This window comes from Ixodes scapularis, unplaced genomic scaffold, assembly GCF_016920785.2.
Source record: "Ixodes scapularis isolate PalLabHiFi unplaced genomic scaffold, ASM1692078v2 PGA_scaffold1__304_contigs__length_218370807, whole genome shotgun sequence".
Lineage (NCBI taxonomy): Eukaryota > Metazoa > Arthropoda > Arachnida > Ixodida > Ixodidae > Ixodes > Ixodes scapularis.
The window spans coordinates 43241221-43258548 of record NW_024609846.1 but is presented as its reverse complement, the minus strand read 5'-3'; the positions used below and the strand labels follow the sequence as shown (position 1 = coordinate 43258548).

The 17328-nt window shown below is 41.9% G+C and overlaps 1 protein-coding gene across 1 annotated transcript; it reads right to left on the bottom strand.

Moving 5' to 3' along the window:
- Nucleotides 1–5473: 5473 nt before the first annotated feature.
- LOC115317448 (monocarboxylate transporter 12) lies at nucleotides 5474–17328 on the bottom strand. Its single transcript, XM_029977095.4, has 5 exons — nucleotides 17316–17328; nucleotides 17039–17266; nucleotides 10202–10345; nucleotides 7117–7962; nucleotides 5474–5619 (listed from the first exon to the last, which is right to left on the bottom strand). Exons 1-5 carry the CDS (start codon nucleotides 17326–17328, stop codon nucleotides 5474–5476), a joined length of 1377 nt encoding a protein of 458 aa, XP_029832955.4.

The following is a 17328-nucleotide window of genomic DNA, read 5'->3' as shown; positions in this document are numbered from 1 at the left end:
ACGCGATCGAGGCACCATACCTGAAGTACCTTCATACAGGAATACACCCGAAAATGTATTGAAAAGCAAAAATACAAATATAAACTTCACAAATTTTATCGCGATATAAAAGTATAAATACCAAATATTGTTATAAAATACTATCGCGATATATTTGTGTCGGAATGCTGCATATACCTGCGCAGGAGTTGCCTTGGCTCAAGCGCTTGCATTTGTGTTTAAATATAAACTGCAGGAAACCTGAGGTGCATGCATTTGCACTTTACTTGTCAATTTTAAAGAATGGTGCACAGTGGCGTGGCGTGTGCAAGCCTAAATCCGGTCTCTAGTTTTGTTTTCTTTACTAAAGCTCATTCCGATTCACACACAAAAAAAAATTATAAAAGTTTTTGTTATGAGACGTTAGATTCGCCATTTAAAATTCTTCGCAATGCGTGATAACTGCAATATACAAAGAAAATTTACAATGGATAGTATCGACCGCCAAACGATAGATTAGAAGTGTGACGTCTACATAAACACAGCGCAGTGTTTTAATCTATGAAATGTATGTTAAAGGTATTTGACAAGTTCACCCTTCACAACATTAAGCTATTGTTATGATCCGAACGGGCACATTTTCAAATGCACGTTAATGTGTCCTAAATTTAAAAAAAAAAAAACTTCTGGAGGGCACACGCTTATTAATCATGAAGTAACGAGGGCGATATAATAATATTACTGAATACCTTCTTTTAAAGAGAACAGTCTCGAATGAACCGGTGCCTTGCTTACATTTCTGCAGCGTGTGCTGCGGAAAAAACTCAGCGGTAACAGCACAACTGAGGATAGTCATAAAATGAAAAAGGGGAAACTGAAAGAAGGTAAATAAAAACTTTAGGAGTCAGCGCAGAAGAAAGCACTTTTTTTTTGTCGCTTCAACTTGCGAAGTACAGCTTTCAATTGTTTCTTTGTTTTCTACCTTCCATAATTATATGAAATATCGAATGTGTGAGGGCCCGATTGGCGAAGAGACGATAATTTCACGTTCGCTGGCTCCGGCAGTCACAATTCTTTCGTATGCTACGTCAGGGCGTTTGGCATTCAGAAATCAGCTGTGTTCTAAATTTCCGAAGGCTTTTGCTGTACAAAGACCGGATGTATCCAACGGCCAGAGATCGAGGCTGGAGCTCGCGCAGTTCCGGTGATAACGGATGAAGTCGCTTCGTGGAAGAAAGGTCCGTACTTTAGGGGCTATTTGAAATATTTTCATTCGTTTTAAGGGGATAGTAGAAAAAATGTCTAACTTATTGATCACGTCCCTAGGTAGAGGAAACAAAAAAGGGGTCTGGGCTACCAAATCGCGTCATCCGCGATGTTTTTTTTCTTCTTTTTTTTCTTTTTTTTTTGTAGAGTTTGCGGCACCAATTGTTTATGGCCTCAGTCTCGGAAATCGAACCCGAGCCTGAATTAGAGTGAACCGTTGTACGGAAGGAAAGGAAGTCCGATTATGCTAACTAAATATTTATCTAAAATAACAGCAGTACCTAAGAACTACTGCAGGTAATGCATTTCAAAATGACTAAAACCTGTAAAATCCGCATGCGATAAAAATAGAGTAGATATTCGTGTGAACACACCGGGTATTTAAATGAATCAAAGTTAAAACTAAGTACATTAATTATCAGGAAAATGCTCTACAGTGAATATTCATGTAATGGGTTTTAGCATCTCCCTGTTGCTGGCTACTCTGTTAAGGATTCCTGCATGCAGGCGGCATAATTCGTATTCCCTCGAGCTTAAACAGTTCCCAATAAAATACAAATACACTTTTCGAAAATTAAAAAAAATACAATACTAAATATGCCGGTGAATAGGTAATTGTACTTATTGCATGATCATCCCCTTAAAAGTAGGAGGATGTCAACGCAAGTTTCCCTAAAATAAAACAGGAAACCTAGATTTGCACAGGCTCGAAGTAGCAGATTGTGTGAGCGAAACGTCAGTTACATTTGCAGCCGCCTTAGATATTTATACAAGTTGGTTAAACGGCTATTCTTGGGAAACATCTATGACTGCTGAAAAGTTTTAAGAAAACACAGCGTAGAACTTCGCGGAGCCACATCTGCACAAAACCCAGTATTTATATTAAAAACATGTTTTCTGCAGGCTATTGTTTTAATAATAAATTATGTGGCAAATCGAATGAGGCTAGGATAGTATTTAGGTATCAATAATAAAATGTAAACACACACAACAATGAGTGATTGGTGCACATCGGTCCAACGGTTTACACAAAAAGGTACGGAAACGAAGCTTCGTAGAGTGATATGTTTCCGCTTTCTGTATGCCGCACGTTTCTCCGTATCTTCAAAAGAAGACAATATGATCAGCGGAAAACATAAAGCATTTATTTCCTTTATTGGTCACTAAACGACTACAAAAAAAAACACAAAAAATATCTTCTGAGTAGCCCCTGGGAGCCCACAAATGTTCGTGATTCTGCCCCCGTAATTCCAGATGTCCTTGTAGGTGGCAGCATGGCCACTGGTGAATCAGGCAGACGCACCCATTTCTGCGAGGAGCCTCTCGCTTCTTGCCGAGACGTACGGAGCTTGATGTTGGTCTTTCTACAACGAACGGATCCAGCAGAAGAGCCTGTACTCGATTATGTACGTTCATGGTGCGCAACTTCAAGGAATTCAAGTTCCTTCTCGTATTTTCATTAGAAATTTGTCAGCATTGTGCTTGGTTTCTCGTTTATTAAAAGCTTTAGTGACCAGTATAAAAAAACCAGAATTACTAGCAAATGAATGCGACACGCAAAAAGTAAAAAAAAAGTCTTAATTGAATAATTCGGTTCCATAAATTAGATACTTGCACTTTCGCAACACGCTAACAAACAGAGAACAGTCGGTTTGATCGAGTAGATCGGTCTATTTTGTTTTTAAGCTTGACCCGTTCCACACAGAGACCCTGTACATATTTGCCGAAGCCGAGCATGAAACAAACCATTTTTTCTAGGGATGTTGGGTTTCATCAGGGATGTTTACTTTAAAACCGTCTCAATAGTTCAGAAATTGCTAAGTTAAACTTTATTCAGTGATGATTTTTCTCGCCGCCCATTTATTCACAGAGAGTAAAGTCTTATCAGAAACATACCTCCTCAAGTGCGAACTGCAGGCTTATATTTAGCATACTGTTATTTTAGGTTCTAACTCGTAACATTGAACAGCCTACAGTAATATTCCACGTCTCCAGGGTTGCCGCATTGGATATCCAATTTCAGTGGACATGCAGACGTTGTTGGATCTTCCATCTCGTTGGATGTTCAGTCACGATGGGCATTCAGGCTTTATTGGATTTTCCGTCTCGATGGATATTGAGGCACGCAAGGACATTCGATGGATATTCAAGCCCGGTTGGATCTTCCGTCTCGTTGGACATTTTCTCTCAACTGGACGTTTCGTCTCAATGGATATTTTGTCTCACCTGTCACGTGACCAATTGGATCTCTGGAATCGTGGGATCTTCCGTCTCGATGGATATTCAGACCGTAAGTGGGAAAGACCCCAAGACGAACAAAACAAATACAACGCTTCGAACACAGCAGAAACTTCTGTTAGGCCGCTTAGGCTCACGAGTAGAGAAACACACACACAAAAACAAAAAGGTTCAGAACTTCTAAGTACCGCACTAAGGAACAAAGTCGCCAATATGACACCAGCAGGAAAACCCCAAAGCACATATCACTGCCACACGTTCCCCGAACATAAAAAAAAAGAAAAGTACACCCTAGTAAAACATATAAAATAGCGCAAAAAGACAAGGACAAGAAGTCTTTTTTGCGCTATTTTATATGTTTTACTAATATGAACCAACTAGCCCACCAACGTATTCTACTAGAAATACACCCGGCCACGCCAGCGGGCAAAAAGGGGAAGGGGAAAGCTACCCAACTTAAATTACCTCCCCGCGCAAATACACTAAAAATATATTCAATATTTTTTTTATGAAATTTGTTAAAACGCTTTTAAATTCTCAAATAATTTATTAGTGCGTTTTTGGGTGCCGAGGGGGGGGGGGGGGGGGTTGATTGAAGTTTAATGTTTTTTTCTCTTTCCCTTTATGTCAGGCAGGCATGGCCAAGTGACTTTTCCATTTTTTTATGTGAGGAATCTGTGGGGGTAATGTGTGCTTTGGTTTCTTTTTGCTTGTGTCCTCGGGTGACTTTGTTGCTTAGCGTCGTAGTTAAAGGTGCTCAACCTTTCAACCCTTTCCTTTTTTATATGTATGTATACTTCTCTGATTATGGGCCTGTTTAATGATCATTCAGCCTAATAAAAAGTTGGAAAAATAAAAAGTGTTGGGAGCTTTGTGCTTGTTCGTCCTGATTTCCCCCGCTCCCGGGTTGCCCTCTCAATCGTAAAATGTTATAGTAATAATATTTGCTAGGCCTGGATGGCACACAAATAATATAGAATACCTTTATTGACGAGTAAGCAGCTTTCTTTAGAATGTTGCATTGCTTGCAGTCTTGCACTCTAGGTTAAGGGAAAACTCTAAAATTACGCATAATTGTCGAGATTCACATAATGCTACAGCAGTATTATTCCGGATAAGCAGTTGGATGGGTAAAAGGGTTCGAAAAACATAGCGTGGTTGCTTTGACCCTCACTGTTTCGTCTTCTAATTAACATTTGTTTGATACGGTTCGATTGGTAAAGAAAATAGGAAATTAGTTTTGTCAACTGGCGGAGAAAGTTAGCTTTGAGGATATGTGCAAGTAGTTTTCTGCCGTGGCAGGTATCCCGACAGTTTGTGGCAGCTATTTTAGTGCAGGGGGTAACAACGCAAGTATTGTTTTTATATATTAGGTGAGCCAGCAGTCAAACCAGTCGCGCCTGTTAAATGATTGTTCTTTTGATTGTAACAGGTCTAGTGAAAGTAGTTATGTTTAAAACACATCCATCGGCGTTAGGCGAGGTACTTTTATGAGTTAATTTGGCATTTAGCCAGTTCAGGCATTGCGAATACTATTGGAATAAAGGTACGCAAAATATTTGGGTGCGTTCGGATGATTCGACAATTGTTGTTTTCCGTTACCACAATATTTTAAATGAAATGGTTTTATATAACAAGCTCTGTTCTAATTCTTAGTAACCTTTGAAAAAGTGGAAGAAGATGTGCGGACCAACAGGAGACTCTGAAGTATAGAACCTCAGCGGTGGAGCGAGGAGGTATTTTTTCTATTATACAAACACAGATAATGAGTCAGTTTAGGATTAATTTTTAATACACTGCTTTATTCCTAAATATCACACAAAGCGCGCAGTGTTACCGTTATGTCGGGGACTTGGTTGCGTGAGCTACGCCAAACTCTTCTAAATTTTGTTAAGCGACGAAACAATCATTAACCAATCAATATTTTTAAGTTTAAAGCAAGATCTGGCTGGTCAAAAATTGTGGGTCTTGATATTTTGCACAGTTCTCTTCAGGTTGTGTCACTTAGCGTCCATGTTTTTCTGTTCCTTCTTTCAACACAGACAACAGCGAGGAAAAGGGCCGAAGCTGCCAGCTGTATTCCGCCGTGAAGCATGTACAGGCCGTCGTAACTTCCATGAAAGTCCCTAAAAAAACCTTGAAAAGAAATAAAACCAATAAATTGTGAACAGTCTCGTGATCAACGGGTATCACATAGTGTTGTCGCGTCACTTGGTATTTGAATAAAAAAATAACTACATTTTTTCTCTATTAATTGTTACATAACAGATTAGGGAAGGCCACAAATTATCCAGTTGCAGAAGCCTTCTGTTGTTTCTTCTTTAGGTTATACAGCTCTCAGCAAAAACCGCAGCTCGCGACTACGGCAAATGCGGGGAAATTGGGTGTTCTGTTAAAACACGAAAATATCAATACACAGTGTTCATCTAAGAAACTGAAGCTATTACCAGGAATTAGTAAAAGTCAAGTACACGTAAAAGAACGTAGCGTTTTATTTCGTCTAACTGACCGAAACCGTTCGGAACTCTATAAAGACACCACCGAGTTTAGGTGTACCTAAGGTTTAAGCAGAAATCAACAGCAATAAGAAGCATCGCGTGCATCAACAGCTACAGAATTTATATATGCAGTCAAATTTAGAGTAAGAAAACAGAAACACATGCCGAGTTGTAAAATAGTCTCGAATGGTTAAGTTGTTTGTTATATTTCAACATTATATATTATTATTGTTTCTAACTCTTTTTACGTAATGTTTTTGAAAGAGAACCCTAATGATCAATAAATAAAATAAAAGTTAGAAACGCTCTTTGACTTTAGGCCACCATACAAAACATCAAGACACTGCAGATACTTTGTATTCAACAAAGCTACGATAGTAAAGATATATATATATATATATATATATATATATTGTCACGAATGACAATTGATGAGGCGATGATAACTGAAGAAGCTAAACGTTTAATGGGGCGAACTTGTGCCCAAAACAAAAAGGGAAAAGAAGAAAACAGCAGAGCGTCGCGGGCGTCGATGTCGGCGAAACCGCAGGATCGAGCGCTGGGGCGAGACTACTCCGCTCACCTTTCGGAGTCCCTTATGTACCCCTCGTAGGTTTCTGGATCATTCGGTGTAGAACTTTCGGTACGTAAGACATTCAGAACTTGATCAGACGAGAATGTTCTCGACCTCACGAGAAGGCCAAGTTGAAAGAATAAATAAAAGGAGAGTCCGCTGACTGGGGAATCGAACCTACACCTTCCGCGCGGCACTTAATCTAATGAACTGTACTTAATCCAATGAATCAAAAATTGCGTTTTTTTTGGCTTTCGACGGGTTTCTGAAAAATTTGATTCTTTGATTGCTGTTTTCACTAAGGGTTTTTTCTTCTCAATTTATATATATATATATATATATATATATATATATATATATATATATATATATATATAAATTGAGAAGAAAAAACCCTTAGTGAAAACAGCAATCAAAGAATCAAATTTTTCAGAAACCCGTCGAAAGCCAAAAAAACGGTCATAGCATGTATATATATATATATATATATATATATATATATATATACATGCTATGACCGCAGCGGTGAATTTTGTACTAAAACAAAAACAGTCTACTTACCTGTTATTGATGGACTGCATAACGTGAGAGGCAACAAGAACAACCCTGAGAGCCCGTAGCATGTTGAGATCCATTGGACACCAATGTAGTCTGCCATGAGGACGCTCCTCATAGGTTGCAGACATCCGTAGACGAGATACACGCTCAAGCACAGAAGAATTATGTGCACACGAAGCGTGGCATACGACATCGCAATCACTGAACATCCCCATATAAAAAAGCTCGCCAAAACTAAGGTGCTACGTCGAAAGAATCTCCTGTCCGCCATAAGGGGAAGGAACAACCGCCCAATAAGTTGGCTGCAAGACCCGTACATGATGAGGGATTCTGCATCTTCAATCGACAAACCTTTGTCTAGTGCGTAGTCTACCAGAGTGGTGACAAACGCAGATCCTGTCAAGTCTGTCACCACTACCACTGAGACAACAACCCAAAGCATGGGATTACGTAACAGCTTCAGTGCCGGACGATGTTTCTTGACTTGCTTTTGGGCAGGGGTCGTTGAAGCTTGTTGGAGTTGTTCGAAATCAGCCGAGATTTTCTGTATTTTCGACGAACCTTCCTCAGTTGCATTCCGCGCACCCTCATCGTTTTTTATCAAGGACGTCCACGGTGGTTCCTTGACCAAAATACCGATGGCCGAAAGGTGCATAGTGATGCCGCCGAAGATTAGAAGCGTACCACGAAAGGCGTATTCATTTTGTAAGTAGGAAAGAAACTTGGGAAAAACCAGACCGCCCAATGATCCTCCAGCAAACTTCATTCCTGATGTTAAGCCTCTGTACTTGTCAAAATACATAGCAAGGAGTATACTATACGTCAATGAAATAACACCAGATCCCAGACCTGGAATAGAGCAGAAAAGAAAACGTGAAAGAATTTCATAAGTTATAAGTTACAGTTTTACAAAAGTCTTTCTGAAACCGTGCGTTCAGCGTGTGCTTTGCTTAGATGTATGTTCAATCTGATGTGTTCTGGCCAGTGGTAAAAAAATCAAAGGCATGTGAGTGCGGTTTTTACCAAGCCTGCTCTTACGCGAGGCCAAAATATACGACCGTCGCGTAGGCAGGATAGGATCGTGGGAAGTCGCAACGTAATTGACTGTCGCTTGTAAGACTCAAAGTAAGCACAAAACTTCCTGCTGTGTTTTATATGTTCGCTTCCTACGTATGTAGTCTATAGAGACGTATAAATTGTTCCCCTCAAGTTAACTGATATCATAAATTGCGACAATCTTGCCAAGAATTGCAATAGTTCCTTATTATGAGCTAGTTTCAACCGAAGATCCTTTCGCACGACAACTACACCTTGAAACAAAATTACAGGTAGCTGAGCGACATATTTTTTTATGTATTTTGTATACTTTTTTTCATGACGTGATTAACGTTTTGGCGGGAAATTTTGGCAAGGATATGTAACCTCAATTTAGCAACCACACAAGCAACTATTTTTAATTTTTTACGAGTTTTACGTAACCACTTTTACGTGAGAGTACTTTGTCTTCTTTTGTTGCGGTGCTAAATAAAATAATTTAATGGTGATGAAGAACACACCCTTTAAAGTACAGGGAATATAAATATTACAATAATTTGCAAACACAATTGACAAATCTGTCAGGCCAGAGCAAAGTGTGTATTAGATACGTAACCAAAAATTCACAGGGGTCGGCCGGCCCACTACATGCACTCACCTTTAGGGCTGGGCGTCGATTAAAAGTTTTAACCAGAAAAATCGCCACCCTTTAATCGATTAATCAGTCGATTAATCGGTCTCGTTCATTTCTATGCATAAAGTTTAAATTCATAATTTTTGTTGGCCTTTGTTTAATACGTGAAAACGGCACAATATAGAGCTCGTACTATGAATGAATCTCTACGTGTAGTTAAGAATAGTTTAAAGGCACTCACACTCACAGATATTTACTTCAGCGGCATGAGACAAAGGAGCTCATTGATATTCTCCGGCTTGAGCGACCTCCATTGATTAGCGAAGTAAGGTAAAAAAAACACGGACGAGCTCGTGAATGCCATTCACAGTAACCCTGAGACGTAGGAACATATGGTTTACATGAGCTTTAAACTGACACTCGAACGGCGTTAAAGTGGCCGGGACACGTGTAGCCTTTTGCACTTGTACGGAGTTTGTACAAATCTCATCCCTACAGTTTACTCTTTCCTCAAATTTGACCTGAACTTTGCCCTTCATACAATTCTACTCGTCCAGGTCTGCGTGATTAAAGCATTTAATTTTTACTTTCGTTTGGTTCATCAAACTTTTACGAATTAACCGGTTAAAAAAATTTAATCGCGATTAAAGCATGAATCAATTAGTTGGTAGGTTAGGTTAGGTTAGGTTAGGTTAGGTTCGGTTATCAAGACACCGAGTAAGTTTTCAAACGAGGAGAGTTTATTTCAATGCGATCTTGGTTATAGTTGTTTTTCAGTGAATTCAGCAAACCGTCTTATTTGTGATCTTTCTGCAGTGGGGCCAGTATTTCCGGAGTATACATTTCTAGGAACTGCAATCCGCTCAGAGTTTTCTCAGTAATCACGAGGCCACCAAGTTGCAGATGTTCCTTACCATTGAACGTGCTGCTTCCAGTGCGTATTTATATCGCGGATAGCAGGTAGGCTTGTGGGATAGGACAATTTTGTGTACATAAATGAGAAACAAGAGAACTACTGCGCAAGCTCGAACACATCAGCCGTTTGCGTGATTTAGAGTCCAAAAAGGCAAAACGTATTTTTTTTAGATTTCATATCAGCTTCCCTACAAAGCTCTATACAAAATAAAACAAGAGTTGCACCCACGCGCTTAATGCTCACTTGAAAGTGCTTTTGAACTTGTATTATCATTGTACGCGGCCCTTCAGTTATAAAGCACAAATATTTATGGACAAACAATATTAAAAAAAGAGCGATTCTATTCAGGATTTATGAATGAAGGTACAGGTTTAAAATGGTTGTCACAGTATAGAGCCCTCACTTCATCGCGCCTGGTTCCCTGATTTTTGAGTGTTAGATACCGTTCAAAAACGAGGCAAAATATCACGAGAATTGTATTATGAAGACGGGCGTATGTTTACCTTGAATAACGCCGAAGGTCACCGTCATCCATGCCATGGTGGGAACAAATGCGGATGCCACAATTCCTGACCAGATGAACAAAGCTCCCAGAAGAAATATCGTGAAAAGTGATACTTTCCGTTGAAACAGTGCCACGAAAATAGCTACAAAACAAAATGTAGATCACATTATCTGCTTATGTATAAGTGTGCTTCCAACTTATACTATAATTTCCAGTTAGTGTTGCATAATGAGGTGTGTGAGTTTGAAAACAAATCACGGAAGCAAAATGTTTGAAAATGCAGTAATTAGGGCAACTGATTTTTTAAATTAAATTCCTGCCCTACTACTTTTCCGGGTAACTAAGTAATTGTGGCAGACATTTTACCCTTGCTAATGGTAAAGGCGCGCATGGCCTGCTCGGATGTAATGGGTATTCTCACATACCTTCTGATATGGCAGGTTGAATTAAAAATAAATATTTAAGACAAGAACAATTAATTTAAAATATTTAGGATTAAGAATATCTACTTCAAATTAAAATTTAGAAGTTATCGCATCATCAACTTAAAACCTGAACAAAAAACACGTTGAAACACCTAGCGTGTTGGTAAGGCTCATAGACACAAAAACATAAGCACATGGGGTGGAGGACAGAACACAACATAATTTAAGAAGCAACGAACAATATTGACGAAAAACCGCCTCCCAAAAGGCTTAAACAAGTCTTGGAAGAAAGTGATAAACATTTCCGAAAGAGATGGAAACTCTAGAAGGTAAATGAGAAGAAAATACAATAATTTTGTGCATGGAAATCTAGATTACAAGCTAAAAAACCTAAGCACAGCGTCGATGTGTGAAGCGGACTGGCATATTCAGGATTAAGGAATTCAGCCCTTGTTTTTGTCAGTGAGAGTGATAGAGTAGAAGTATTGTTTCATAACCTGGACGCTTCAATTATCTCCGATTCAGTTTTTTTTTTTTTTTTTTTTTTTTGCCCATTGTAGTTCATGGCCGCACATGTGGTGACTAAACACCTTGCTTACGCGATACCATTGTTCTAGGGCTTATATGAACGGATTTTGGGAGGGAAACCGTTGAGTCGTTTGCTGTGGGTGCAGCCACATTTCTGGTCCATCACTCTCACCGACGAAGACGGAAGTTGAATGATTTAAACCTGTGTTTTACAGACTGCTTTACACATCGACGTGTTTCTAGGATTTTTAAGCACATAATCTTGATTTGCATGCTAAAAGATCCTTGCATTTTTTATCGTTTGCTTTCTCCGATTTTCTTTTCCATCGTCAGCTGTTATCTCTGTTCTTCCAAGGTTTGTTAACGCCTCTTAGAGGGCGGTTATTTTTCACTCGTTTTCGTTGATAGATGATACTAACATGCTATGTACACCGTCCCTTGTGCTTATATACTTCCGTCTGTATATAAACAAACATTTTTTTATGACATACTATGTGTAGCGACACGCTGCAGCGAGCAAAAAAGACAAAGTTCGCCAGCACTAGAAAAAATCACCACTTGTACGCAGGCAAGTGGTAAAGTGGTGACTGGACGATCGGTTACGCAGTCTACATCCTACAACCGATAATTACTTTGGGTCTTTTGTAAATATTTAAAAAAATATCAGGCTCCAGTCCACACTGTAAAGGTGGTTGGACAGCGAAGCTGAGGTGTCACCTGCAACGATTGCCCACTGCACTATAGACCCTTGCTATTGCAAACGCCACCAGTTGGTGATCCCCTATTTGACCGTTCCAGAGAACTTCTGATTTATAAAGAGAATGAAGAAAGGCCACCTTGAAGGAGTACAGAAACAAAAATTGAAATATACAAATTTCGTTCGGAAATGAGTGAAGCATGACGGATAATAACCGTAAATGATAATCACACGTTTGTATTTTGCACGGCTGGCTATATTTTTCGTTGCTAACGGTGGACTGGAGCAAGCGCTCGAAGACAAGCGAACCGAGCGTGCGATGCCGTCTTGGGATATACGGCCCAAACACAGAAAGATTCCCCGCATTCGTGACGTAGTAAGGCTGGCGTGGTTATGAGTTTTTTAGTTGGTGGCGTTGCCAGCGTTGTGGTGGTTATTTGAATATACTAAGCTTCAATGGTAAAAAAAAAATGGCTAGGTGGCGTCAGCTACCGCCCGATCCAAAGGGCTCAGCAGGATTCATCCATCCTACTATCCATGGTTACGCGTTACAGCCGAGCCGTTCGAGGTACCCGTGGGGTTACGAGCGTGTGGCTGGCCTAAGGAGCAGGTAGCTTCCACAGCACTGTCACCTTAGGGGTGAACGGGGTGGGGAAAGCAACTTTTGTCCGAGTTTTGAGCGACGGGCTAATCTTCTAGGGGGAGGATGGCTGCGTCCGGGTACACAAACGAGGGTCCGAGCAAAGGGGGAGTCCCTTCGTTCCGTTTTCTTGACTGTTTGGTACAATGCGCGATTTCTGAGTTAAGGAGGAAAGCGAAGAGGGAAAAAGTTGAAAAATCGTTTCGTATTTCCAAAAACCGGCGCTGCTCTGAGGCCAGATTCACGAAACGATCTTACGCCAAAAATGTGCGTAGGAAAAAACGTAAGAACAAAGTCGTATTCACAAAACGACCTTATCTTAAGTTTTGCGCAGGTTACGACGGAATCCTACGACAGCTCCGAAGCGGCCTTACGCACTTTTTACGATCAAATCAGCATAGCCGACAGTGTCGCTCAGTTACTTGGTCGCGACGACCAACAGACGTTTATTTTTCTACGTGCTCTTCTCGCGCGTTCCGACTTCAAGAATCAAGAAGAAAGTAAAAAATACTTGATACAGACCACGACGAACAAGAATGCTGGAACCACAAACACCCTCAAAAAGCTCCAACGGCCACGATTCCACCGACCCCGAACAAGCGAGCTCGGCATAATAGGAAATGAACTTCTTCCGAAACCGACGCGCCCCATCGCGGCGAAATACCACGCAGTGCACCCTGGGAACTAGTTGGCCACTCAGTTTCGGTTTCGACTGAGCAGCTTCGTCTCATGCTATCACGCCGCGACCGAACGCGCTGCTTGCGTTTTCGATTATCTGACTTTTCACGAACGTACAATACACTCATTCTCGAGCGATACAAAACGAAGACCGGGGCACTTTCCTTGGTTCCCGAAACACCGGATATTGTGCGTGCGTATGCGAACGTAGTAAGTCGTGGCTTAGTCACGTCACCCCACGAGTGCATCTTTGAGCTCAATGTCAGTAATCCCGTCTAGTACCAGTGAACTACAACTGAAATTTGTTCGTCTGGAGCCTTACACGTATTTTGTTTGCCAAACGTCCGGTTCTTGTTACTTCATTGGGCGAAAAGCAAGCCGCATCCTCACAGGGTATCAAAGTTGAGCCCAGCGTTTACGCATGAACTTTAAGGAAACGCAATAAATTCGACCTTACTACTGCACAAAAGTTACTATGGTGTCTTCCTCGTGTCATCATATATCTCCCACTAAAATTTTCTGCTGATAGAAGATTAACATTTCGCAAACGCTGAGATCGGCTAGCTACGAGGGAGGCCCAAACAAGCGTCCCCTACTCCTATCTAAACCTTTTTGGACAAGCTTTTACTGACGCCCAAAGTCTGTGCCTGAACGGTGTGTCTGAAATTATCTCTGCATACTCAGGCAGGAAGAAAGCAAACACATAACAAATATTATGGCCATTAGCAACCGTCAAACGCGCTTTGAATTCGTTCGAGCACTTGTGTGAAGAATGTCGCACCGTGCGCCGGACGGTCATGAACCCCTGTGCGATGTACGGTTCATGACCGTCTGGCGCACTTCCGGCGAATGATGCGACATTCTTCACACAAGTGCTCGACTTTTGCTTTATTAAAACGGTCTGTATTCGCGAATTTACCTATATGATTGCAGGATAACTTTATGCGCATACGCGATGTTGAATATTAGTGGAATGCAAGCGCGTGGGGAGTTCACTTCGTGCAGTGCTGCGGGTCAGTACAGATAAGAGATAAGTGCGTTAAAATTGAGCTTTTCGATGGCGCCTCCAAGTTTTACCTCGCATACTCAGGCATATTAAGAAAAACAGTAATTGAAAAAAGTAATATGTCGTCTATGGACGGATGAAACAAACTTACTGATCAACCACACTAATGTAAAGGCGCGAGCACGATGTATGCATACTTATCGGTTGCTACAGCTTGTTGATTTGTACACAAGCAAGATCCCCGAGCTTCGCAGCGTCGAGATTCCCAGCGCTGGCTCGTTCACATTTCCCCGATTGGAACGCTAACAGGAAGGCTCAAGTACAAAAATGCAACAAGCATGTGTTAAGACAAGCTATACGTCTTAGGCTTGTGCTAAAGCTTCGAGGTCTGGCCATTTAGGTTAGTTTAGAGACCACAAATGACGCCCTCGGGACCAGAAAACAATCTCTTGTTGACGTGTCGATCGAAACCGAAACCATGCCACCCTCCTCAATGGCCAACTAGTTCCCAGAGTGCAACGCGCGCCGTGTTTCATGCAGGGCTTTATGGAAGTAGTCTATTGTAGTAGACCGTTTTTCTTCTCCGCTACGGTATCCGCGAAGAAAACGCCGCAGCTTCGCTTGCGCGCCGCCAGCCTTGTCTGCATAGTTCAAGGTCTCATGGCGGATTACGGAGCGCTATCCGGGGTCTTAGCGGGCTGCGGAAACGGTATACTACAATTCCCCAATAAAGGCCTACCAGGCACTCCGACTCGGCGCAGCGTTGCTCCGACGGTCCTTGGCCAAAAACGTCTCCCCATGACCGGCTGGCGTGCTGAATGGAATATGCCCACGCGACCTTTGTGGACCCTCCTTGTTTTCCGAGGCAGCGGTGACGAACGCTGTCGTCAAAAAACGACTCTCATCGATTCTATCTCCTTGCTTTGTGCATATAGAGCTCAAATAAACTCCGTGTGGATTACCTTCGCAACACGGTATGTACAATTTGTTATTAGTATGCCATTCTTATTCTGACACGACTGGACATCACTGTTGAGCTATAACAGTTCGTGAGAGCTACGCAATACCGGTCCAACTTATCTTTGCCGAGTTTCACGTCAGTATCGAGTTACAATCGTAAAAGATCGGTCCCGAAGCGCTTACCAATTCACGGTCCAATAGCGCGAACCCAGCACTTCAGTCAAACGCGCGTGTCCGCTCCGAGTGTGAACAGGTCTTTACGTGGCTCTTGCTGACACTCTCGTAGTTTAAACGTATCCTTTTTAACGTCGACTCGCTCCTGCGTCTCCGAGGCCGGGAAAAACGCCGCAGCAATCTCTTTCCTTCTACGTCACTTTGTAAATGACTGACACGGACTGTCTTTTACCAACGATGACAGTTCTGTTGACTTCGTAGCGATCGAGTTCGTAGCACTCAACGGAGGCGGTTACGCACCTCGGCCTCGGCATTCGGGCGCGTTCAAATCGTGTTAGCGTCGACATCTCACTGCACGGACACGAACCCCAGACAAGCGAAGACGGAAAGGCCGCCTGTGTTTGTTGTTAAAAATCCACGAGCTCCGAACTGCTCCGAGTCATGCCGAGCTCTCCGATTGGTTGTTCGTGCTGCCGAAGATGCCGTCGCCATAGCAACAGCACCGGTAAGTTCTAGTTTTTCCGTACGAAAACGTCACTTTCCTCCTCTCACTTAAGAACGCGTTCATGAATACCGATTTCTCCTTTTCTTACGATATTTTTAACTTACGGACTTCTTAGCTAAGTTGTCGTAAACTAAGAAGCTCTTCGTGAATCTGGCCTTTGATGTTTAGTGAGGCTTCGTAACGGGTCTTCCGGCGTCATGACCTACGTAGGAAGATCCCCAACGTTGCTAGATTATCTCCCAAATAGGCTTCACAGGCATCCACCAGGTGCACATTGAAAGATCCTTTAATTTGCTTTGAAATTAGTTTTCTTGTGCCTTTCAACGAAAGATGTGTTTGTGAAGTTAAGCTGCAACATGCAACAAATTTCAGCAAAAAGTGAGCGCTGGAATTTCGTTTCCCTACTCCTTTAACACCGCTGCTTCAAGTCTTTTTCAATCGTATTTCATCTTGATGGCTTGGTGGTCTCACTTTGTGTGGAGGGTGGGGAAAGTAAGGTGGGTGACGTGGGTAAATAACGATGAGGAAAACAGGAGAGGGGGGGTGTGGCGAGGACGGTTAAATCAGCCTCTCAATCCTGGGGGACCGGAGGAATGCGATGAGGGATGAATACAGTTCCTAGATGAAACGCTTCACCACCAATTATCCGGGTGAACACCAAAAGAACGAAGGAGTGCGAGATCTGTTAAACTGTTTTGAGTATTCTTGTAAATCAACTTGACTGCTACGAGATGTGATATTGCATAGCCGAAGGCCCGCGTTAAATCTCCAACTGTGTTGTCCATGTAGAATTTATGCTTTCTGGCTCTGCTGACATAAGCAGTTCAACAGGCTTGCAAAGAGGACGCGACCGGAAGTCGCTTGGGACACAAGCGGCAGTTCATGTTTGTAAACAACAAAAGGGTTTTTATCAAATGATTGACAAAAAAAAGGGGGGTGTCCTGTAGTGGCACTCAAAAGCGAGCAAAGAAGACGAAGTACACCAGCGCGAGAGCATATCACCAATTCCAAGCAGGAGCTCGAGATGAGTGGACTTTCGGTTACGCAGTCTACGTTCTACAACCGATAATTACTCTGGCTCTTATGTAAATAAAGTAAAATATATATTTGTTAGCAAAAAAAAAAAAAGAACAGCTGCGAGCTTTTCAGTGATGTATGCAAATATTTTAATTTGTATCGATTTGAGTGGTCTAGGGAAACCGGTCGTCTGACTAGTACGTACCAGCCAAGTGAGAAAACGCCGTTCCTATGCTGCCGGGCCAGGTAGCAGTCTCCCTGTTGACGCCGAATTGCTCCATAAAACCCACGTAGAAAAAGGCGGAGTTTGACTGAGCTGCTGTGCCAAGAAAGATAACCAGGAATCCCAGTGCGGCTACGTGCCAACAGGTGTCGACTGCTGCTCCTTTTTTCTTCTCCTTGTTTGTTTTCAGAGGCGTGCACATTTTCACTCCTAGAAATAGAAAAGTAAAAATATTAAGGACTTTAGTAACGAGACATACCCTCAACGTTCAT

Coding starts and splice junctions, on each gene's coding strand:
- LOC115317448 (XM_029977095.4), bottom strand. Junction 10,346..17,038: donor GGCGTTTTCTCACTTGGCTG/GTACGTACTAGT, acceptor TTTGTTTTGTAG/CTATTTTCGTGGCACTGTTT. Junction 7,963..10,201: donor GACCTTCGGCGTTATTCAAG/GTAAACATACGC, acceptor GCTCTATTCCAG/GTCTGGGATCTGGTGTTATT.